The 24,453-nt window shown below is 31.2% G+C and overlaps 1 protein-coding gene and 1 pseudogene across 2 annotated transcripts in view; both read left to right on the top strand.

The window, feature by feature from the left end:
• The window catches only part of LOC125846815 (cysteine-rich receptor-like protein kinase 44), a 130,375-nt gene that overhangs the window by 21,367 nt on the left and 84,555 nt on the right, over nt 1–24,453 (top strand). Inside the window, exons 2-8 of one of the 2 annotated variants that reach the window (XM_049526431.1) lie at nt 3,142–3,357; nt 4,207–4,392; nt 4,493–4,620; nt 4,755–4,965; nt 6,132–6,369; nt 7,117–7,267; nt 7,364–7,870. In XM_049526431.1, coding sequence (XP_049382388.1) covers nt 3,142–3,357; nt 4,207–4,392; nt 4,493–4,620; nt 4,755–4,965; nt 6,132–6,369; nt 7,117–7,267; nt 7,364–7,720 — 1,487 coding nt within the window. In that variant the 3' untranslated portion in view covers nt 7,721–7,870. Of the gene's footprint in view, nt 1–3,141; nt 3,358–4,206; nt 4,393–4,492; nt 4,621–4,754; nt 4,966–6,131; nt 6,370–7,116; nt 7,268–7,363; nt 7,871–24,453 lie in introns of those variants that run through there. The other variant, XM_049526433.1, reaches the window with a different exon arrangement.
• Nucleotides 11,885–15,315, top strand: LOC125849406 (cysteine-rich receptor-like protein kinase 44; annotated as a pseudogene).

Genomic DNA, 24,453 nt, shown 5'->3' with positions numbered 1-24,453 from the left:
AGCATATACATCTAATTATGTGTATCTAAGTATGGAATATACAAAAAGAAGAAGCATATACATCTAATTATGTGTATTTAAATTTCATACGTTACATCCAAAAACATGTATCTCGAATACATAATAAGCATATACATTTAATTATGTGTATATAAATATGAAATGTAGTTGAATCACACGAATTTAGGAACAAATCACGACTGTAGAGTATCTGTCATATCATTAATATCATCGTGTTGTTAAAAATCATGTATCCGAAATTTAATGGTGGATACATATACATGGCCAGACTCCACATTACTAAAAATACAACTCATATCTTAATTAAGATTACTACTTATTGGATACACATGTTTCAAGGGATATATCAAAGTAATATTGGTACTACCAAATCCATGTCACGGTAACCAAAGAAAGCCTTAGAAGAACACCAGCAAACAAAAACTCTCTACAATACTCCCTTTGATCCTTTTGCATTGTGGCATAACATAATCAAAACTAAGATCCATTTCTTCCGAAGACAAACAATCAAGACCCACTCTGAATTAAAGTTTTCTCTATAGCAGTTACTTTGATTTGATCTAGTTATAAATGAACAATACAGAATAATATTTGGGTTCAGGATAATTTGTCGGCTATGGTGATGATATCTTGAGAAGAAGAGAGTAGATTAGCTATTGTTGGAATGAAATTGTACTATGAAATTCCTGAATCATAAAGGAGGAGACATAATTGAGTGATAAATATGGGAGGGGAGAATTAAGAGATAGTGGTTGATTTGGAGTGAAAGAGTTAATTAAGCAGATAATTAATCAATCCTAGTTTTAAGGTATGTGGGCATCTATAATCTAATTGTATCTTCAAATAATATATTAATATATGGTATAAAATATTAAAAGTGGTAATATATGTAATTGTTTGAAAGTAAAGATAATATTAGTATATATAGTAGTGATGTATGTCTAATAAGGTAGTTTATCCTTATTAAAATGCAAACAGAGTTATACAAGACTAGGCCCAAAAGTGGTCTGGCCTAATAAAATCGAGTCCGGAGTTAAAAAGGCAATTTTTTTCCCTCAAAAAACATAAATGGTATATCAATTTTTTTAAAAAAACTAAAACGACAAAATCGCTACCTAGGGAGCGATATCTTTTAATGTCGTGCATGACATTAGTTTTTTTTTATTATTGTAAATCACTGTCTCAGCAGCATTATTCAATTTTTTTAAAAAAAAAAAAAACATTAAGGAAAATTGCTGCCAAAGCAGCGATAATTTTAAAAAAAAATCGGAAAATTGCTGCCATTGCAGCGATTTCAGTTTTTAAATTAAAATTGCTATAAATTTTATTTTATTTTTAAGAAAATGCTGCGTAGCAATTTTAGAGGAAATCTTTTTATTTTTTTAGAATAACGCTGCTGAGGCAATGATTTTACTTTAAAAGAAAATTCCTGCAGCCATTTTGATTTTAGATGTTTTTTTTTGGACAAAATCGGGCCAGCAACGATTTTAAAAGATGTTTTTAACGGTGTTCACGACGTTAAAAGATATTGCTCCCTTCCCTCAGTAGCAATTTTGCTTTGTTAATTAAAAAAAATTGATTTACCATTTATATTTTTAGAGGAAAAATATTATCCTCTCGGCTCCGAAAAATGAATATAAGCTTCTTCATCACATTAGGAAAGTGAATATAACCTTCTTCATCATTATTTTTTTTTCTTATAAGAAAAGTTATTTTTCTCCAAATTATTTCTCTAGAAAAGATATTTTTCATTTATAAGAAACGTCATTTTCCTCCAAATTATTTCTCCAGAAAAGATATATTTCAAAAATATTCACAAATGCACCCTTAAAAGTCAATTATTCAACCCAAAAGATACAGACCAAGTCAAAAGCTGGTACTATTCCTTATTAATTCCATGTGACATTATTTCAAAAGAACTACATCAATTAGTTTTTCAAAAAGAAATTTGATATTTTCTTATATTTTGTACTCCCTCCCTCCGTCCATTTTTAAATATCATGGTTTTTTTTAGAGTCAAACGATAAGAGTTTTGATTAACATTTTACGATATATTTTTATTATATTGATATACAAAAAGTTGCAATTTATAGTATTATTTGTATAGTTTTTGAATATCTAAATTTTTTATTTAAAATATTGAATTAATGTAATTTAATTTAACTTTAAAAAATAATGAAAATGACTTTTGAAAAACACAAAATAACAATTAAAACTGCTCAGAGGGAGTATTTAAAAATAATTTCATTTTATACTTTAACAACCATACATTTATTATATAAGATAAATGTTACAGCATATTTAAGATTATTAATAATTTTAAAAGCTCTTTTTTCTTTTAAAATTTGAATCCAATCCAACCGAGTGTTAGTTTTGCAGCTAGCCTTCAAATATCAATGTCCTTTTCTTGCTTAACTAATAAGTCAGAAATTGTACTGCCAAGACAAATGAAGTTCACTACACCCCGGTCAATACGTTATCTCCAACTCTTTTTACAAGCTCTTCCTGTTCTAGGTTCTATTTTACATATTCTGCACTAATATCAAAACTTGCTTGTAACTTAAACAGACATAGCCATGGCTAATCAAAAGTGGCTACTCATTCTGTTTTTGCATATACATGTTCTCAATATCGTAGCGCAGCTGCCTGATTTACGATTCAGTATATGTGGTAAGAATGGTAACTATACTGATAATAGTACCTACAAGAACAATCTAAACACACTCCTCACTTCCCTTTCCTCAAAAATAGACAACTATGGTTTCTACAATGCTTCTATTGGCCAAAACTCTGATAGAGCCAGCGTTATTGTGTTATGTAGAGGAGATGTGGAGCTAGACGATTGTCGCGTTTGTGTCGATAATGTTGTTCAAAAGATTGCACAGTTATGTCCTAACCAAAAAGAAGTTTTCGGTGGCTATGATGAATGTATGTTACAGTATTCGAATCAATCCATTATAGATACTCCATCGTTGCCTGTTCAATTATTTCTTTGGAATCCTGCGAATGCTTCAAAACCCGAGGAATTTAACCAGGAGCTAAGAAAATTATTGGAAAATTTACGAGACCGTGCTGCACAGGGTGGTCCTCTTCAAAAATATGCTAGTGGTAATGCGATAGGTCCAGATATTCAGTCTATATATGCACTTGTGCAGTGTACTCCTGATTTATCTCGTCAGAGTTGCTTCAATTGCTTAACTGACGCTTATGGAACCTTGCCTCGATGTCCCTGCCTGGGAAAGACCGGTGGAAGAATCATAGGGATTAGGTGCAACTTCCGTTATGAAATTTCCCGTTTCTTCGTGGATGTGGCGTTGGAAGCTCCGCCACCTGCAGGTGAACACAATTTTTATTGTTCCTTTTGCTAATCCCAATTTTATCAATATCCAATTTTGATTGAGACTGTTGAAGACATAATTAATTAAATAAAAATCAAATAGTTTTAAGTTTTTAGATGAGATATATAGTAACACAATTCAATATGGTTCTTCATTCAAATCTCTTTGTCACCATCTATCAAGAAGATTTACTGTTTGCTTGACTCATAAAAGAGAATCAGGCTCGCACTTTAGGTGGCGTGTTGAAGACATCAAGTATAAGTCTTTTTTTCTTTTCATCTGATTGATAAAATCCTAAGAATGGGGAGGTTTCGTATCTATCAATTCAATCAAATAGACTGAGAAATTGTCACCGTTTATAGAGATTGAAATGAGTGCCTTCCCATCACTGATCATCTCCTACCTACCCCATTCTATGAGACTGATGCAACATAAATCAAAAGAAGGGGGTGTCCTAGTTTTTTTTTAGTTTTACGAAATGCAAACTGTCTAGGCACAAAGCCAAACAAGTCCGATCCTGTTCTTGATCCAATGTGGAGACAAGGTATGTTTGTTATACCCTTCATGACTCGTTTAGGAATAACCAATTCATGGGGAAAAAGACAAGTGTACTATGTATAACAACTTAAGCCTTTAGATGGGATAGATCATACAATTCAACACAACCACAAATCTTTGACATAAGTTAAGGCTGGAGGAACATACTATATTATAGGACCAATTGTATTTGTGATATTCAATAAGCAATACGCAAAGTTTCTTAGTTATTCTTAAAAGCAAAGTAAGACAAGTGAATTGGGAATGAGAAGATATTGTACTAACTTTAAGCTTCTTTTTTTTTTTGTAGGAAATGATAATAAAACAGTTCCAACAGGGACGGAAAATAAAACACCTCCAACTGGGAAGGACGATAAAACAACACGAACAATTATCATTATCGTTGTGTCAACTGTTACAATTGTTATTCTTATGATTTGTATTGCTGTCATCTTGATAAGGAGGCGAAAGAGGAAGCTGGTGAACGAAATTCAGAGTAAGCGTAAACTATAAACAAACAATAATTCAGGAAAGTTGAATTATTAAGACCATGTTTCACTAATTTGTTGTAAGCTATTACTACTATGTTCGTGAAGGTACATCGGTAGATGATACTAGTATTGCAGAATCTTTTCAATATGATTTTTCGGCAATTAGAGCAGCAACAGATGACTTCTCAGATGCTAATAAGCTCGGAGAAGGCGGATTTGGTCCTGTGTACAAGGTAATTAAACTTACATATTGTAGCATGATTTTAACTTCTATAGTACAAATATTCTTTCCACTGAATATGAGTACTTGTTATAATTTCATTGTTTTAGTTCATAATTTTTCAATTTGTTTTCATTTATATTTTAGGGTAAGCTTCAAAATGGACAAGAAGTAGCAGTGAAAAGGTTATCAGCAGATTCAGGCCAAGGTGATCTAGAATTCAAAAATGAGGTCTTGTTGGTTGCCAGGCTTCAACACAGGAATTTGGTTAGGTTGCTGGGATTTTGCCTAGACGGAACAGAGCGACTTCTTGTCTATGAGTTTGTTCCCAATGCAAGTCTTGACCACTTCTTATTTGGTATGTACTGCTTGACATTTTATCAATATTGAGCTTGAGCATCAATAAACTATGAATTTAACTTATATACAAAAGTTAGGGGTGTACAAAACCGAATCGAAAATCGAACTAAACCGCAAATTGAGTCAAACAAAAAAAAAAACCCGACTAGTGGTTTGGTTTGATTTGGTTTGGTATTGAAAAAAAAACCTAACTATATTTGGGTTGGTTTGGTTTCAACTAAAAAAAATTAACCCGAGGCCAAACCAACCTGACATTATATATATAATTTTAAAATTATATTTTATACGTAAAAATATTTAGTTTGATATAATTTTTAAATATTTGTTATACTTTTTCATAGTTTTTATCTTTTAATATATTATTTCATGTTTGAAAGTTAGAATTCTTAATGGTTCAATAAAGATTATAGTCTATAGATGTTGGTAATTATAATAAAGCTTAAATCAAAATCGAATTAATACTAATGCAAAAAGAAAATCCATTCAACACTAAGAATGACAATAATATTGAATATTTGTTCTTTAGTTTTACAAAGGTTTAGACAATTAAAATACATAATCTAATTTTAATTTCCTCTAATACTTAGTCATGTAACTAATGCTTATTAAACTTATTTTAGCATGATTTAGTATTTTTAAATTATGATTATTTCATTATTACTTATTAATTTGCAATATTTGTTTTACGCGATTTCATTATTATTTTTTTGTTGGATATTTTAATGTCATTAATCATATCATATTTTGTGTCATTTTCCTAAAAAACACCTTAGATAGTTATATTTTGGTAGGACTAAAGAAATATTTGAACTACAAGTAAATTATATGTTTGTATGAATACTTTAGCAGAAAAACCCGAAAATCCAAAAAACCCGAAAAATCTGAAAAAATCCGAGGTTGAAAAACCCGAATTTTATTGATTTGGTTTGGTTTATAAATTCAAAAATCTGACACAAATGTTTGGTTTGATATTTGAAAAACCCGAACCAACCCGGCCATGTACACCCCTAACAAAAATTCTGTCAATGTAATTCGATATCTTGTCTGGTTGTCTGCCTTATTTACCATAGAACTAATTGCACTTATAATGAGCAGTTGCCTGTAGTAACATTTTAAGTGACTTAGAATTATTTGTTTTTTTCATATTCTTCATCTTGTTCGCAGATTCAGTTAAACGTAGGCAATTGGATTGGGAAAGGCGATCCAAAATCATAGGAGGCATTGCTAAGGGAATTCTTTATCTTCATGAGGATTCTAGGCTTCGGATCATTCACCGTGATCTCAAAGCTAGTAATGTTCTACTAGATGCAGAAATGAATCCTAAAATCTCAGATTTTGGCATGGCAAGGCTATTTGAATTAGATGAAACTCAAGGCAGCACAAACAGAATTGTTGGGACCTAGTAAGTTTTACCTCTCTCGTTGGATAGACTGTTATTAGCATTTTGCTAGGAAGGATTATTTAACAACTTGGTTAGAATAAAAGCTGCCTCGAGACAAAAGAAAATCTTTCTTTGAATTGTTATTAGAATTTTCAATATGAATTTTGCTCATCATTGTACTATCTCTAGGAATGCTTACCTCAATTTTGTTGAACTAGGACTTTGGTGGTGTACAAACTCAGTATTATTCAAGATGATGGTTATATACCTAGAGTTTTGTTATCAATTTGGTCACTACCAAAGTTGCAATCTCTAATGATTAAAATGAAGTTCAGATCTTCGGCCAAAACAGAGTTCTGAAAATGAATAAGCTAAATTTGATTTTGTTTAGAACAAAAATATCTTCTTCTTTTCTGCATATGAACTCTCATTGTTCAAAGAGGTTATCAGATATGATCTCGCGGTAGCAAAATACAAGATATTGGTCTTAACTCATCAAAACTTGTTATTTGCTCAGCCAAGAATAGATCAGTGGTCTAAGATGTTGTCTTCACATTGCAGTAATACATAACAACCCAATTTGTGCTTTCGACTTCCTTGAGAAAATGTCCAAGATCATTAATGAAACATGTAGTTCTGACTTTTAACATCAAGTAGTTCCCTGTTTTAACAGCTATTTAGTTTTGCTGATCCCACTGTTTGGACTACTAAATATGCAATGTTATATAAGTTGCGGAATGTTACGTAATTCTTGTTTTTGTTTCACAGTGGATATATGGCACCAGAGTATGCAATGCACGGGCAATTTTCCGTAAAGTCAGATGTTTTTAGCTTTGGAGTACTAGTCTTAGAAATTTTAAGTGGCCAAAAAAACACTTGTTTCAGAAATGGAGAATCGGTGGAAGACCTTTTGAGTTTTGTAAGTAACCTGGCCAATCAATCAAGTATTAATTTTGTGAAATGGTCAGAGAATTTCATCTTATTCTGATAATTGAACTATCACATTCACATACAGGCTTGGTTAAGCTGGCGTAATGGAACAACTATAGATTTTGTAGATCCAATGCTGAAGGAAAGCACAGGACTGATTCGTGACATAATGAGAAACATTCACATAGCTTTATTGTGTGTTCAAGAAAGTGTGGCTGATAGACCAACCATGGCAGCTGTTGTTCTCATGCTCAGTAGCTTTTCGTTGAGTCTTCCAATGCCTTCAGGGCCAGCATTCTATATGCACAGTAATATTACCGCAGAGACGTCGCTTATTAAAGAATACAACACAAGAATGACAGACTCTAGTGATCTAGCCAAAAGTAAATCTATTGGTTCATCACGAAATGAGGCATCCATATCTGAGTTATATCCTCGTTAACATCCTTAGTATGATAACCTTTTTCTCTGAGTTTACTTATTTTATGTGTTGGTACCACTTTTAGTGTACGTGTAGTCTAGCTAACAATAATTATTATAAAGTTTATATGTAATAGTAACACTCTTTTTAATACAATGCATAGTTTTAAAATGAGTAGTTATTTAACTAAGAAAACAAGAGGAAAGGAAAAGGTCTCAATTTCTAGGAACTCCTTCCATACCACTTTATACTATTTGAAGAGCCAAATAACTTTTCGTTTACTAAAATCATATAAAATGTTACTTATTCTGTTTCATATTAATTGATTATCTTTCATTTTATATGATGTTTAAGAAATTATATATCAAATAATTAATTTCTCTAATTCATTCTGATGTACATTAAGATATTCAAAAAGTATTTATAATAGGAGTTAAATGAATTTTTTAAATTCAATTTAATAAATAGACAAATAATTCGAAATATATAATTTTATTAAGATAGCCAACTATATATTATAGTAGGGATGGAAAAGTATGTATGTAATTAGAAACGTTCAAGTAACAGCAAGTACAAATTTTGCACCTCGGTAGCTTGTTCTTATTCTCTCATGTCCCATCACCCCCATAAAAGACTTGTTAACTTTGAAGTTTGAATTTGTCAACTTCTGAGATGTAGACCAAGTCAAATGAAATATTTGTAGCCTTTTTCTCCGAGTTTACTTATTTTATGTGTTGGTACCACTTTTAGTGTACGTGCCTTGGACTTGTAGTATAGCTAGCAATTATTGTAAAGTTTATATGTAAAAGTAACACTCATTTTAATACAACATATAGTTTTAAAATAGTTATACTCTTTTTTTTTTCTAATTACTTGTTCATATTTTCTTTTATAGTTATTCCTATCTATTTTGCAATTTAAGAAAAGACAATTTTTTTTTACCTATTATACCCTTAATTAATTATTTTGAAAAAGGTCGAACTTTTAAAAATCTTATATTTTTAATTCATCCACTTCATAATTAATAGAGATAAATTGATAAACTCACTATGTCAATTATTATTTTCTTAATAAATGTCAATTTGAAAATTGACAAATAATCAGGGATAGAAGGTATTTAACTTGGAGCTAAATACATCCGTATTCATTTTAACTGGCTTGGTTTTGTAAGATAGCATCATATAGGCATCTCACACGTCTTTTCAACTTTATGGACGGGCAAAAGGAAAAAGAAAAGAAGAGGAAACGAAAAAGTCCCTATTTCTAGGAACTCATCACGTACAAGCAAACTAATAATTCAAATTAAATGGTATAACCACACTTTAATTTAATTGTGTCCTGTAGCAAACTGTTTGCCAGCGTCTCTCTCCCTCAAACTATCGCTCGCCACTCTCCTCTCTCGCTCACTCCCTCTGTGTTCTCCTCTCTCGCTTTATACACAGAAGTGTATAAATTGCGTTTCTGTTTGTATAAAGCGAGAGAAAATTGTATATACACATGCAAATACATATATATTCGTCCTATACACTTATAATTATACAATAAAAATATTTTCCTGCCCAGTTCTCTTGTGCCTTTCTCTCTTTCTCGTTTTATACAACAGAAGTGTATAAATTGCGTTTCTGTTTGTATAAAGCGAGAGAAAATTGTATATACACATGCAAATACATATATGTTCGTCCTATACACTTATAATTATACAATAAAAATATTCCCCTGCCCAGTTTTATGTTTGTATAATGAAATTATACAATTCTGAAGAGGAGCCAACGAATTATACAATTGCTCTTTTTGTATATATGTGTAGAGAAATAGACAGCTTTTAATTGTATATGTATAGCGAATTATACATATATATGTTTGCTATGGAGCGCAATTATGCAAACTTTGCTATAACATACAAATATGATTTTTTTGTTTGCTATATGTGAAAGTTACTCTATAAAATTTTACTCATTCCGTTTCATATTGATTGATTATCTTTTATTTTATGTGGTGTTTGAGAAATTACATATCAGATAACTAAAATTTTCTTTATTTTTATTGATGTACATTACTATAATTCATGAAAAATATATTTAATAACATAGGGCACATAAATATATATCATTAGAATAGATACAAAATAATGAACTCCTGATTATTTTTTAAAAAAATTCTAAATTTATTTAGGCATTCAAAAAGTACTAATAATAGGGGTAGAATGAATTTTTTAAAATTAATTTTATTTTAATTTAATAGATAGACACATAATTCAAAACATATATTTTAATAAGGTAGCCAACTACTCCCTCCGTCCCATTTTATCACTTTTTTACTTTGCACTTGTATTAAGAAATAATTTAACTTTACCCTTCTACCCTTATTTAATTTTTTTGGTACTCAAGTTTTCAATCAATGAATATGAATTAATTTATTTTGATTAATTAATTTAACCAATAAACATGAATCATTTATTTAGCTTTTCTAAGTTGATCAAATGTATATTTTCAAGAATAATGACTCACAAGAGTAAAAAAAGGAACAATATGATAATTTATGAATTGATTTTATGAAATGACAAGTATTATAAATCAATTATTTATAAAAACGCATGACATATAAAATGGGACGGAGAAAGTATTATGGTACGGACAGAATAGTCTGTAATTAGAAACGTTTCCACCTCGGTAGCTTGTTCTTATACTCTCCTGTCCCATCACCCCATAAATTAGACTTGTTGAATTTGAAGATTCAATTTGTCAACTTTTGAGATGTAAACCAAGTCAAAAGTTGACATTTGTTTCTTTAATCCCTTTTTAGGAGCTTTCAATTACTCCCTCCGTCCCTATTTACTTGTCCAAATTTCCTCTTTTAGATGTCCCTATTTACTTGTCCATTTTGACAAATCAAGAAAGGACAAGAAAAAATTTCCTATTATACCCTCATTTAAACTTCTTGAAAATTTAAACTTCCCCCAACATTAATTAGTTATCTTGAATAAATTTATTTTGGAATCATAATTAATAAGGGCAAAATTGTAACTTCACTATGTTAATCATTGTTACCTTAATATGTGTGTCATTTCTAAAGTGGACAACTAAAGAGGGACGAAGGGAGTATTATTTTTCCCAAGTTTATGATGACACCCCTTTGTTGGAAATTTCACAAATATTTAAGTGTATGGTCAGAAGAGCAACAGAGAAGATACAAGGACATACTCCCTCGTCTCTAATTACTTGTCCAGTTTTTCTTTTATAGTTGTTTCTAATTACTTGTTTATTTTGACAAATCAAGAAATGATAAAAAAAATTTATCTATTATACCATTAATTAATTATTTTGAAAAAGATAATACTTCTTGAAAATCTAAAGTTTTTAATTCATCCACTTCATAATCAATAGGGATAAAATGGTAAATTCACTATGTCAATTATTGTTTTCTTAATAGATGTGCCAATTTAAAAGTGAATAAGTAATTAAAGACAGGAAAAATATAATATAAATGATCCACTGCAGCGAACTTGAGCAATTTTTTAAAATTCTTTTGTAGAGTAATTCCCAGAAATTCTAAAGAAATTATTGTGGATTAAAATTTAAAACACTAGGGAAAAAAAAAGGAAAATATGGTACTTGTAAAAAATAAGTTGGATTTCATTTTCTGGAGTAATCATGTAAAGTTCAAAATTTGCAGCCTTGGTGGCTTCTTGGTATCCACTCCTGTCCCAATTCCCATTATCCCCATAAATTAGAGTCTACGAATTTCATATTTTCTAAGGAGAAAAATTTGGCAAATCCAAAGATATAGACCAAGTCATCAAAGTTTTATCTTTTGCTAGGTCAATTCACTCAAAAGGTCACTTAAGCCAGAAAGTGATAATTCTGGTTCAGTTTATAAAATTAATGAATGATTTAATATTTTATGTCTATTTTATCTTTATTTTAAAATGTTTATTTTTTAATATTTAAAAGACTTATATTTAATAAGGATAATTTGGTAAAATTATATCTATCATTTACTAGTATTTCTTAATTTCTGTCCTAAATTACAATTATTATTAGACAGAAAGAATATTAGGTACACCTAGTTTAATGACCTGACGCATGTTTTTTTAAGCTAAAAAAATAAAAATAAAAGCCAACTCATTTTTGCCTTTGATGTCAAAATATCTAAGCTTCTACAAATGGAAATGCAAGTTAGACAACCATGACCATCGCTATTCAGAAGGTGCTACTCTTTCTGTTTTGGCATATACAAGTTCTCAATATCGTAGCGCAGCTTCCTGATTTACGATACCGTTCATGCTGTAAGAATGGTACCTACAAGAACAATCTAAACACACTCCTCACTTCCCTTTCCTCAAAAATAGATAACTATGGTTTCTACTATGATTCCATTGGCCAAAACACCGACGAGGTCAGTGGTATTGTGCTATGTAGAGGAGATGTGGAGCTAAAATAATGTCGCAGTTGTATCCATAACGCTGCTCAAAAACTTGTACAGTTATGCCCTACCCAAAAAGAAGTTAGTGGTGGCTATGATGAATGTTTGTTGCATTACTCGAATCTATCCATTATAAATACTCAATCGTTGTCTGTTCAATATTTTCGTCGGAATACTGTGAATGCCTCAAAACCCGAGGAATTTAACCAGGAACTGGGTAAATTACTGGAAAATTTACGAGACCGTGCTGTAAATGGTGGTCCCTTTCGAAAACATGCTAGTGGTAATGTGACAGTTCCAGATTATCAGACTATATATGCACTTGTGCAGTGTACTCCTGATTTATCTCCTCAGAATTGCTTAACTGACGCTTATGGAACCATGCCTCAATGTCCTTGCCTGGGAAAGAGGGGTGGAAGAATAATTGGGCCTAGGTGCAACTTCCGTTATGAAAGTTCCCGTTTCTTCGTTGATGTGCCGTTGGAAGCTCCGCCACCTGCAGGTAAATTATATTTTTCCACTTTCATTTGAAGACATATATATGTACCTTATAAGTAGATACTATAAAGTTTAGTTACCTTATTTAACAATTTAATTTAATCAAACCTATAGACGAGATGGTTGCAAATATTAAATATGACAGAAGAGCAGACACATAAAAAGAATTAGACATACACATGAATAATGAATCGATGTATTGAAACATAATAAGGTGAATAAAATATGTCATCTCTAAGTACAATAATTTAAGTTTTTTCCCAACATGTGTGGAACTGAAGAAATTGTTCTTGTCGTCTAATAACTTAAAACTTTAGATGGGAGGATCACACAGTTCATCGCCATCATAACACAAAATTTTGATTTGTGTTAAAGACGAGCACATTAAATTAGAGGTATAACAATATTGTATTTGTGATATTTAATAAGTATCTATAGTTTCTGAAAATAACCTGAAAAGGGAAGATAGTAACTTATTTTCACATGAGTTGTAAAAAACCGAGAATTTTATACTAACTTGAAGCATTTTCTCAAGGAAATGATGATAAAACAGCTCCAATGGGGAATGGTAATGAAACGGCTTCAACAGGGAATGATAATACAGCTCCAATAGAGCAGGATGATAAAAAGCTCGACTCGTCATTATTATCATTGTGCCAACTGTTATAGTTGTTATTCTTACTGTATGTATTTCTGTCATCTTAATGAAGAAGAGAAAGAGGAAGCTGGTGGACAAAATTCAAGTTAAGATAACGTATAGTATTTATATGATTAAGGAAAGTTGAATTTTCACTATATACTCTATTTGTTATTACTACTACTTTGGTGAAGGTACACTCGGGAATGATATTAGGGATGTAGAATCCTTGTAGTATGATTTTTCTATAATTAGAGAAGCAACAGGCAACTTCTCAAATGCTAATAAATTGGGACAGGGCGGATTTGGTCCTGTGTATAAGGTGATTATAATAATTGATTCCTCAATTTGCTCTCGTATTATGTTTCAGGGTAAGCTTCAAAATGGACAAGAAGTAGCAGTGAAAAGATTGTCAGCAGATTCAGGCCAAGGTGATCTAGAGTTCAAAAACGAGGTCTTGTTGGTTGCCAGGCTTCAGCACAGGAATTTGGTTAGGTTACTGGGATTTTGCCTGGATGGAACACAGAGACTTCTTGTCTATGAATTTGTTCCCAATGCAAGCCTTGACCAATTTTTATTTGGTATGTATTGCTTAATGTTTTGTCAGTGTAATTTGACATGTTGACTGTAGTCCGGTTATCTGCCTTAGTTTAGTTTCGGAAAACTAAGTTCACAACTATGAATTGGGAAAGGCAATCATAATAAGTTATATTCTTCCTCTTATCTCCAGATCAAGTTAAACGTAGCCAACTGGATTGGGAAAGGCGATCCAAAATCATAGGAGGCATAGCTAGGGGAATTGTTTACCTTCATGAGGATTCTAGACTTCGCATCATTCATCGCGTTCTCAAAGCTGGTAATGTTCTACTTGATGCAGAGATGAATCCTAAAATTGCAGACTTTGGCATGGCAAGACTATTTACATTGGATGAAACACATGGCAACACAAACAGAATTGTTGGGACTTAGTAAGTTTAACATCTCTCACTAGATAGACTGTTATTTTTTGTATCATTATACGAAGCATTCTTTAATCATTTTTAGCAAATAAAAACCTCGATATGAAAACAAATCTTTCCTTGAAATGTTGCCAGGATTTTCAAGATGAATTCTGTTATGGTAATTTCTTAAGAAATGGTTACCTCAATTGTGTTGAGCTAACGTGATTGTCCCTAAAAGTAGTATAAGTCGAGATGAATGGTCATATAACTTTGGGTTAATACATATTTTGTCCCCTCTCTCAACTTATGACGAATTACTTCCTTTGACACACCCTTTTGTCGTAAGAAGATTTTACACATCAAATCTTTCTCCAATGCGTGCCTAACTAAATGTACACTACCTTGTTAGAGAAGTCAGGCAATTTTTGTTTTAATTTTGCAGTGGGTATATGGCTCCAGAGTATGCAATGCAGGGGCAATTTTCAGTGAAATCAGATGTTTATAGCTTTGGAGTACTAGTCCTGGAAATTATAAGCGGTCAACGAAACAAATGTTCCAGAAACGGAGATTCTGTGGAAGACCTTCTGAGAGTTGTAAGTAACTAGTTGGCCAATCAATCAATTAAGTATTCCTCAATTCCAAACTAGTTTACTAATTGAAACATTCAAAAGGCAAATTAATTGCTATTTAGACAAACACTTTGTATAAAAAATGCCATCAAATGTCTTTCTCAAGAGGAATGCATAATGTGAATCAGAGGTAGTATAGTTTATGATTTTGTGATGCCTGATCTATCACAGGCTTGGTTGAACTGGCGCGAAGAAACAATTTCAAATTTGATAGACCCTATGCTGAGGGGAAGCTCAGGACCTGTTGGTGACATAGTGAGATACATCCACATTGCTTTATTGTGCGTTCAAGAAAATGTTGCTAATAGACCAAACATGGGTGAAGTACTTCTCATGCTCAGTAGTCACTCTTTGAGTCTTCCAGTTCCACACAACGAAGTAAACCCACAGATTTTACACTTTGGAGATGTCAATTCAACAATTTCCGAAAATAAAACAATATGTTCTTAAGGAAATCAGGATTTGATAACTGAGTTGCATCCTCGATAAAACATCCATACATATAGTGCTAAAAGTCTCTATATATATATATGCAAACGTGTATCATTCATTTATAGGTCTGGTGTAAACTCCGAATGCGAATATGTTGTTACTTAATAGATTTTCTTATTTACTTTGCTATTTGTTCGAACCCAATTAGTTAGGGGTTCTTGCGATTGATTTATCAATGATTCTTTTGTTGTTGGACTAATTTGCGTCATAAGTATTACTTATTGAACTTGTAAAAGTGGTGTAGTTTTTCAATAGTAATGGAAATGTATTTTTGCCCCTATTAATTGAGACGAGTAAGCTGAAATTCTGAATAATTACATATTCGTAACAATTTGTAAAATTAATAATTGAGGTATAGTTTTAAAATAAATAATACTGGCTTAGTTGAATTAATTAAAAAAAAAGTCTAACTGAGCAAACATTTAGCAAAATATCATGGATGGCATGTTTGGCAAAAAAAAAAATTTATAATAATATCGACAACCATAATTTATTAGCATTGTTCAAATATTTGTTAAAAAGGTAATTTATACCTTAGGATGGTCTAATTACTATCGTGAACTATTTTATAATAAAATAAATATATTTTAAAAATCTTGTAAGAGATAGGTGTATATAATTGATAATAATTGACTAATAGATTAAGGAATTTGACATCGCCCATTAATTATACGTCAAGTTTATAGATGACTCATTCTTTCTTTAATGAAAAATTTAGATGATTAAATAAATATATATTAGTTAATTAGTCATTATATCTATAATTTTAGTTAATTATTATTCGCGATTAATATTCAGTGATAATTACACGGATTAGGATTTTGAGTTTGTATAATTTGAAATTTGTATAATATAATTTGTATAATTTTTGTATAATGTAATTTTGTATAATATAATTCATATAACTGTTTAAAATTCAAATGTTTGTATTTGTATAAATTAGTTATTTCGAATTTATACAAAAATAGCTTAACTATAAAACTGTACCCGCTAATTATGCAAACATGCAAACTATTGCTATGAAACATAATTTAATTTGTTATAGTGGTTATTTATGAAAATAATAGTAAACAAATAAAATATATAAATTAATCAATACTATTTCCATCTTTTTTAATTGTCATGTATACTCAAAAATTATTATTTTTTAATTTTATCTCTAATATTATATATATATATATATATATATAACATTTTATTATTAATTTTTTCTTGGAAGTGTGTTAAATCCTTATTATAATAACTAAAACGAAGCGGAGACGAAGGGAGTAACTTTCAACTTCATCTAGAAGATCGAAGAATATAGTTACTCCCTCTTCGGTCATATAGTATGACAAAAAGCGGTCATTATTTTCCCACCTTGATGGCTTGTTAGTTATTATCCACTCATGTCACATCACTGCCATAACCGTAGAAATTCCATTAATTGATGGCCGCCTTAATTGATCCATGATATGTTCGGTATGAATGGAACTATTTTGTGCTGAAATATTATTAAAAAAAATAAATGAGTTTTTAATTATTATTTTGTGTATAAGTAAATATCATTTCAAAAATATTTATATATATTTTTCAAAAATATTCACAAATGCACCCTTAAAAGTCAATTATTCAACCAAAGATATAGACCAAGTCAAATGTTGGCACTATTCCTTATTAATTCCATTGTACGTGACATTATTTCAAAAGAACTACAGTTTGTTTAAAAGAAATTTGATAGAGTAGTATTTTCTTATATTTTGTATCTAAAAATAATTTCATTTTATACTTTAACAATCATACTTTTATTATACAAGATAAATGTTACAGCATATTTAAGATTATTACAAATAATTTTAAAAGCTCTTTTTCTTTTAAAATTTGAATCCAATCCAACCGAGTGTTAGTTTTGCAGCTAGCCTTCAAATATGAATATCCTTTTCTTGCTTAACAAATATGTCAGAAATTGTACTGCCAAGACAAATGTAGTTGACTACACCCCGGTCAATACGTTATCTCCAACTCTTTTTACAAGCTCTTCCTGCTCTAGGTTCTATTTTACATATTCAGCACTGATATCAAAATTTGCTTGTAACTTAAACAGACATAGCTGCCATGGCTATTCAAAAGTGGCTACTCTTGATGTTTTTGCATTTACATGTTCTCAATATTGTAGCGCAGCTGCCTGATTTACGATTCGGCACATGTGGTGGCAATGGTAACTATACTGAGAATAGTACCTACAAGAACAATCTAAACACACTCCTCACTTCCCTTTCCTCAAAAATAGATAACTATGGTTTCTACAATGCTTCTATTGGCCAAAACTCTGATAGAGCCAGCGTTATTGTGTTATGTAGAGGAGATGTGGAGCTAGACGATTGTCGCGGTTGTGTCGATAATGTTGTTCAAAAGATTGCACAGTTATGTCCTAACCAAAAAGAATTTTTCGGTGGCTATGATGAATGTATGTTACAGTATTCGAATCAATCCATTATAGATACTCCATCGTTTTCTGTTCGATATTTTCTTTGGAATAATGCTAATGCCTCAAAACCCGAGGAATTTAACCAGGAGCTAGGAAAATTATTGGAAAATTTACGAGACCGTGCTGCACAGGGCGGTCCTCTTCAAAAATATGCTATTGGTGATGCGACAGGTCCAGATTCTCAGGCTATATATGCACTTGTGCAGTGTACTCCTGATTTATCTCGTCAGAGTTGCTTCAATTGCTTAACTGACGCTTATGGAGCCATGCCTCGCTGTCGTTGCCTGGGTAAGAGGGGTGGAAGAATCATAGGGGTTAGGTGCAACTTCCGTTATGAAAGTTCCCGTTTCTTCGAGGATGTGCCGTTGGAAGCTCCACCACCTGCAGGTGAACACATTTTTATTCTTCCTTTAGCTAATCCCAATTTTGATGTGACTGTTGAAGACATAAGTCATTTAGTTCAAGTTTTTAAATGAGTAACACAATTCAATAATATGGTTGTACATTCAAATCTCTCCGTCACCATCTATCAAGAAGAATTACTGTGTGCTTGACTCATAAAAGAGATTTAGGCTCGCACTTGAGGTGGCATGTTGAAGACATCAACTAAAGACAAGTGTACTTTGTATAACAACTTAAGTCTTTAGATGAGATAGAGCAAACAATTCAACACAACCACAAATCTTTGACATGAGTTAAGGCTGGATATTATGGGAGCAATTGTATTTGTGATATTCAATAAGTAATTTGCATAGTTTCTTAGTTATTCTTAAAAGGAAAGTAAGACAAGTGAATTGGGAATGGGAAGATATTATATTAACTTGAAGCTTTTTTCTTTTTGTATGAAATGATAATAAAACAGTTCCAACAGGGACGGACGATAAAACAGTTCCAACAGGAGAGGATGACAAAACAACACGAACAATCATCATTATCGTTGTGTCAACTGTTACAGTTGTTATTCTTATTATTTGTATTGCTGTCATCTTGATAAGGAAGCGAAAGAGGAAGCTGGTGAACGAAATTCAGAGTAAGCGTAAACTATAAACAAACAATAATTCAGGAAAGTTAAATTCTTAAGACTACGTTTCACTAATTTGTTGTGTGCTATTACTACTATGTTTGTAAAGGTACATCTATTGATGATACTAGTATTGCGGAATCTTTGCAATATGATTTTTCGGCAATTAGAGCAGCAACAGATAACTTCTCAGATGCTAATAAGCTCGGACAAGGCGGATTTGGTCCTGTGTACAAGGTAATTTAACTTACATATTGTTGCATAATTTTAACTTCTATAGTACAATTTTTTTTTCCACTGACATAAATAAGTTAACTCCTTTATTCAAAACACCCTAGTTGGAACAAGAGTACGGGTTATAATTTCATTGTTTTAGTTCATAATTTGTCAAGTTGTTTTCATATTATATTTTAGGGTAAACTTCAAAATGGACAAGAAGTAGCAGTGAAAAGGTTATCAGCAGATTCAGGCCAAGGTGATCTAGAATTCAAAAATGAGGTCTTGTTGGTTGCCAGGCTTCAACACAGGAATTTGGTTAGGTTGCTGGGATTTTGCCTAGACGGAACGGAGCGACTTCTTGTCTATGAGTTTGTTCCCAATGCAAGTCTTGACCACTTCTTATTTGGTATGTACTGCTTAACTTTTTATCAAGTATTGAGCTTGAGATCAATAAGTTATGAATTTAACTTATATACAAACGTTATTCTGTCAATGTAATTTGATATTTTGTCTAGTTGTCTGCCTTATTTACCATAGAACTAATTGCACTTATAATGAGCAGTTGCCTGTAGTAGCATTTTAAGTGACTTAGAATTAAAAATGTTTTATATTCTTCATCTTGTTTGCAGATTCAGTTAAACGTAGGCAATTGAATTGGGAAAGACGATCCAAAATCATAGGAGGCATTGCTAAGGGAATTCTTTATCTTCATGAGGATTCTAGGCTTCGGATCATTCACCGTGATCTCAAAGCTAGTAATGTTCTACTAGATGCAGAAATGAATCCTAAAATCTCAGATTTTGGCATGGCAAGGCTATTTGAATTGGATGAAACTCAAGGCAGCACAAACAGAATTGTTGGGACCTAGTAAGTTTTACATCTCTCATTGGATAGACTGTTATTTTCATTTTGCTAGGATGGATTATTTAACAATTTAGCAAAGAATATAGCTGCCTCGAGACAAAAGAAAATCTTTCTTTGAATTGTTATTAGAATTTTCAATATGAATTTTGCTCGACATTGTACTATCTTTAGGAATGCTTACCTCAATTTTGTTGAACTAGGACTTTGGTGGTGTACAAACTTAGTATTATTCAAGATGATGGTTATATACCTAGAGTTCTGTTCTCAATTTGGTCACTACCAAAGTTGCAATCTCTAATGATTAAAATGAAGTTCATTTCAACAAGTTAGATCTTCAGCCAAAACAGAGTTCTGGAAATAAATAAGCTAAATTTGATTTTGTATAGAACAAAAATATGTTCTTCTTTTCTGCATATGAACTCTCATTGTTCAAAGAGGTTATAAGATATGATCTCGCGGTAGCAAAATACAAGATATAGGTCCTAACTCATCAAAACTTGTTGTTTGCTCAGCCAAGAATAGATCAATGGTCTAAGATGTTGTCTTCACATTGCAGTAAGACATAACAACCCAATTTGTAGTATAAATTGCTGCACAATGCTTTCGACTTCCTTGAGAAAATGTCCAAGATCATTAACGAAACATGTAGTTCTGACTTTCAACATCAAGTAGGTTCCCTGTTTTGACAGCAATTTAGTTTTGCTGATCCCACTGTTTGGACTACTATATATGCAATGTTATATATGTTGACGTAATTCTTGTTTTTGTTTCGCAGTGGATATATGGCACCAGAGTATGCAATGCACGGGCAATTTTCCGTCAAGTCAGATGTTTTTAGCTTTGGAGTACTAGTCTTAGAAATTTTAAGTGGCCAAAAAAACACTTGTTTCAGAAATGGAGAATCGGTGGAAGACCTTCTGAGTTTTGTAAGTAACCTGGCCATTCAATCAAGTATTAATTTTGAGAAATGCTGTTATGGTCAGAGAATTTCATCTTATTCTGATAATTGAACTATCACACATACAGGCATGGTCGAGCTGGCGAAATGGAACAACTATAAATTTTGTAGATCCAATGCTGAAGGAAAGCACAGGACTGATTCGTGACATAATGAGAAGCATTCACATAGCTTTATTGTGTGTTCAAGAAAGTGTGGCTGATAGACCAACCATGGCAGCTGTTGTTCTCATGCTCAGTAGCTTTTCGTTGAGTCTTCCCATGCCTTCAGGGCCAGCATTCTATATGCACAGTAATATTTCCGCAGAGACGTCGCTTATTCAAGAATACAACACAAGAATGACAGACTCTAGTGAACTAACCAAAAGTAAATCTATTGGTTCATCACGAAATGAGGCGTCCATATCTGAGTTATATCCTCGTTAACATCTTTAGGGGTCGTTTGGTTTGAAAATGAGTTATGATGGGATAAGTTATGTTGAGATAAGTTATGTTGGGATTAGTTGTGTTGAGATTATTTTTTATTGAGTGTTTGGTTTGTTGTATTCAAAATAATAAATTTTAAGAACAATTTATTTGTTTAGAAAAATGCTCTTCATTAATGTAAAAAGTGATATAACAAAAGGGTTGAAAGAGACATTTTTGTCATTTACCTTTTTTATCCCGGGATAAGTTATCCCGGGATTACTATACCACCCAAGGAGAGGGATAACTTATCCCGGTACTAATTATTAATCCCGGGATAAGTTATCCCGAACTTGCCAACCAAACAATAAAATAAGCGATACTATAATTTAATCTCAGGACTATTTATTATTATACCTCACACCAAACGACCCCTTAGTATAATAGCCTTTTTCTCCAATTTTACTTATTTTACCTGCCTTGGACTTGTAGTCAAGCTAGCAATTATTGTAAAGTTTTATTTAACTTGAGCTAAATACATCTATATCCGTTTTAACTGGCTTGCTTTGTAAGATAGCATCATTTCGGCATCTCACACGTCTTTTTAACTTTATGGAAGAGGCAAAAGAGAAAAGAAAACAAGAAGAATGGAAAAGGTCTCAATTTCTAGTACTCCTTCCGTACCCCTATTTCTTTATGTTATTCTTTTGGGGCCTGTTTGGAAAGATATCCTGATAATTGGATTTGGTGTAATTACACTGTCTTGTTCTGTTTGGAAGGACATGTATAATTACTTGGTCAACAGGTAATTGGTGTAATTGGCAAGGATAATTACACTCTACAATTCATTGGCAGAAGCTGTGAATTGCTGGTAATTACATGGTGTAATTACCACCTGATAACTTTTTAATTTTTTTTTTTAATTTTTTTTTTTTACTTTTATTATTTTAAGTTCTTTTTTTTTATTATTATTCTAAAAATTTGTAAAAAGTTTATTTTTTATTTTATATTATTATATTTCATTTTCTTCTTGTTCTCAACCTTACGTTACATGATTTTATGTAATTTTCTTGTATTATCTATTTCTTTATGCCATGCTTATTTTCTCATTAGCATAATTTTATTAGTATTCTAATTTTTAAATTAAAATAGAATTTATTGTTAAGTAAGGTTATAAACTTACGTTTTCTTTATTAAGAAAAAATAAAAATAAATCATAATTTTTGCTATGTTGAAATTTGTTATAAGATTATTATGTTAAATTTTTTGTTTTGAATTTATAACCTATGTTATATTTTCAGTTTCATTTGTTTTAGTAATATTGAATTTACATTTCACGTCATTTTTTAATTAGACTTGATAGATTATATTTTTGTCAAACATTTTATAATTTAGGATATTTTATTTATATATTATTCTTTTTATCAAACGTGCATTTCATGATGTTCGTAGAAACTTCATATTTTTAGTTGTTACGATCAATTCAATTGAAATATATTATTTTGAAAAAATATAAATCAATTATTTTTTTCATAATATTAGTTACAGAAAATATGTTTATTAATTAATATATTTTCAAAAAAGAATATATATCTTTAATATTTAATTTAATGTCATTTATAAAGTTTCTTATTTGTCTAGTGTTTTATTTTAAAATATAGTAAAAGGAAAAATGACTGAGTTTTTGAAAAATCGATTAAACTTATAGTTTAAGAGAAATCAGGTTTCCAAAAGGATAGAGTCGCTACTTAATTCTTTAACAAAAATCAAGAAAAAATATTAAAGGGTTTTCAATAGATTTAAACAGATAAAATCAATTGAAAAAAATGATTTGATTAATTTTGCAATTTTAACTAAGTAAAATGACTCATTTATTTTTTAACTAATTTGAAATTTTTGACTAAGTTAAAAAAAAAACTTATTTTTTAACTAATTTTTTGAGAAAAAGAACTTTAACTAAGTAAAAGAACTCATTTGCTATTTTTTTTATTTTTTATTTATTATTAGTTTTATTATTATTATTATCTTAAGGGGATAAACTAAAGGGGAATTTTTCTAAGGGAAATGACTTAAGGAGATAACAAGACCAAAATTAAATAAAAGCTAAGTAAACAAATTATATGAATGAATATTTATTTTAAAAAATATAAAAGAGAAATGGCTACCTTTGGGGTTTAATTAAATTTAACCATAAGAAATGAAAGTGTTAGTCGAACGAATAAAACAAAGTGTAGGCAAGAAAAATGAATTTGGGCCTTTGCTGCGTTTTTGGGCCTCCTTCAGCCCATTTTCGCCCCCAAACACCTGTGTATACAGCAAAGGTATATCGTTGTGTATGGGTCGTATTTTGACCCATTTTTGTGTATATCGGACCATATACCAAGCGTATACAATCCTCTTGACGCCCGTGACCTGTACTTTCATTTTTCAAACACGTATATTGCATTTCCGACTGTATACCAATGTATACTGCTGTATACAGCAGGTGTGCAGCCTGTTTTCGACCTTTCCGGAGCTAGAAAATTTAATTTCCAGCAATGTCTTGCTGCTTTCAACCTGTACACCATTTTTTGCTGACCCGATTGACTCAACATAAAGGATTTGAGCCTTTATGGCTCCCTTTGAAATGCGGGGAAAGAAAAATAGGAGTTCGCGGGGAACTCGGACATATTTACATGCAACGACAAAAGGAATAGAGATTAGTATGTTAAAAGAGAGAAGGGGAAGGGGGTGTAACATTTATGCAATAAATAATGTCCAAATGATGACTTAACCGGCTTCCCAAAAATAAGATAAGGAAGCATTGCCATGACATATTGGGAAGCAAATACGGGACAAATAAGTTTTATCATAAATAATAAAAAAAAAGAAAACTTCCAGCCCCCAAACGAAAGTAGACAGCATGCAAGTATATCATGTATATTAACGAAGAACAATAACATAAGATCATTGTAAAACATGACAAATACATTTTTTGGTCATAATCCATGTTCAATTGACAATACTAATATTAAAAGAGGAAAGAACTAACCATTTATTCATAAGCACAATCGACCAAACGTACTAATATAGTGAAAATAACGACCCTTAAATATTTAAGAATAAGACCATTAATTCACTCCTTCCTAAGCTAAATGAACAGACCCACTTCGTAAAAAAAAAGATTTGCTACTTCAAAGAAATCTAACCAATTAGATGCTGC

Source organism: Solanum stenotomum, chromosome 12 (genome assembly GCF_019186545.1).
Source record: "Solanum stenotomum isolate F172 chromosome 12, ASM1918654v1, whole genome shotgun sequence".
Lineage (NCBI taxonomy): Eukaryota > Viridiplantae > Streptophyta > Magnoliopsida > Solanales > Solanaceae > Solanum > Solanum stenotomum.
Note: the sequence above shows the minus strand (reverse complement) of the source record. Positions and strands in the feature narration are given on the sequence as shown.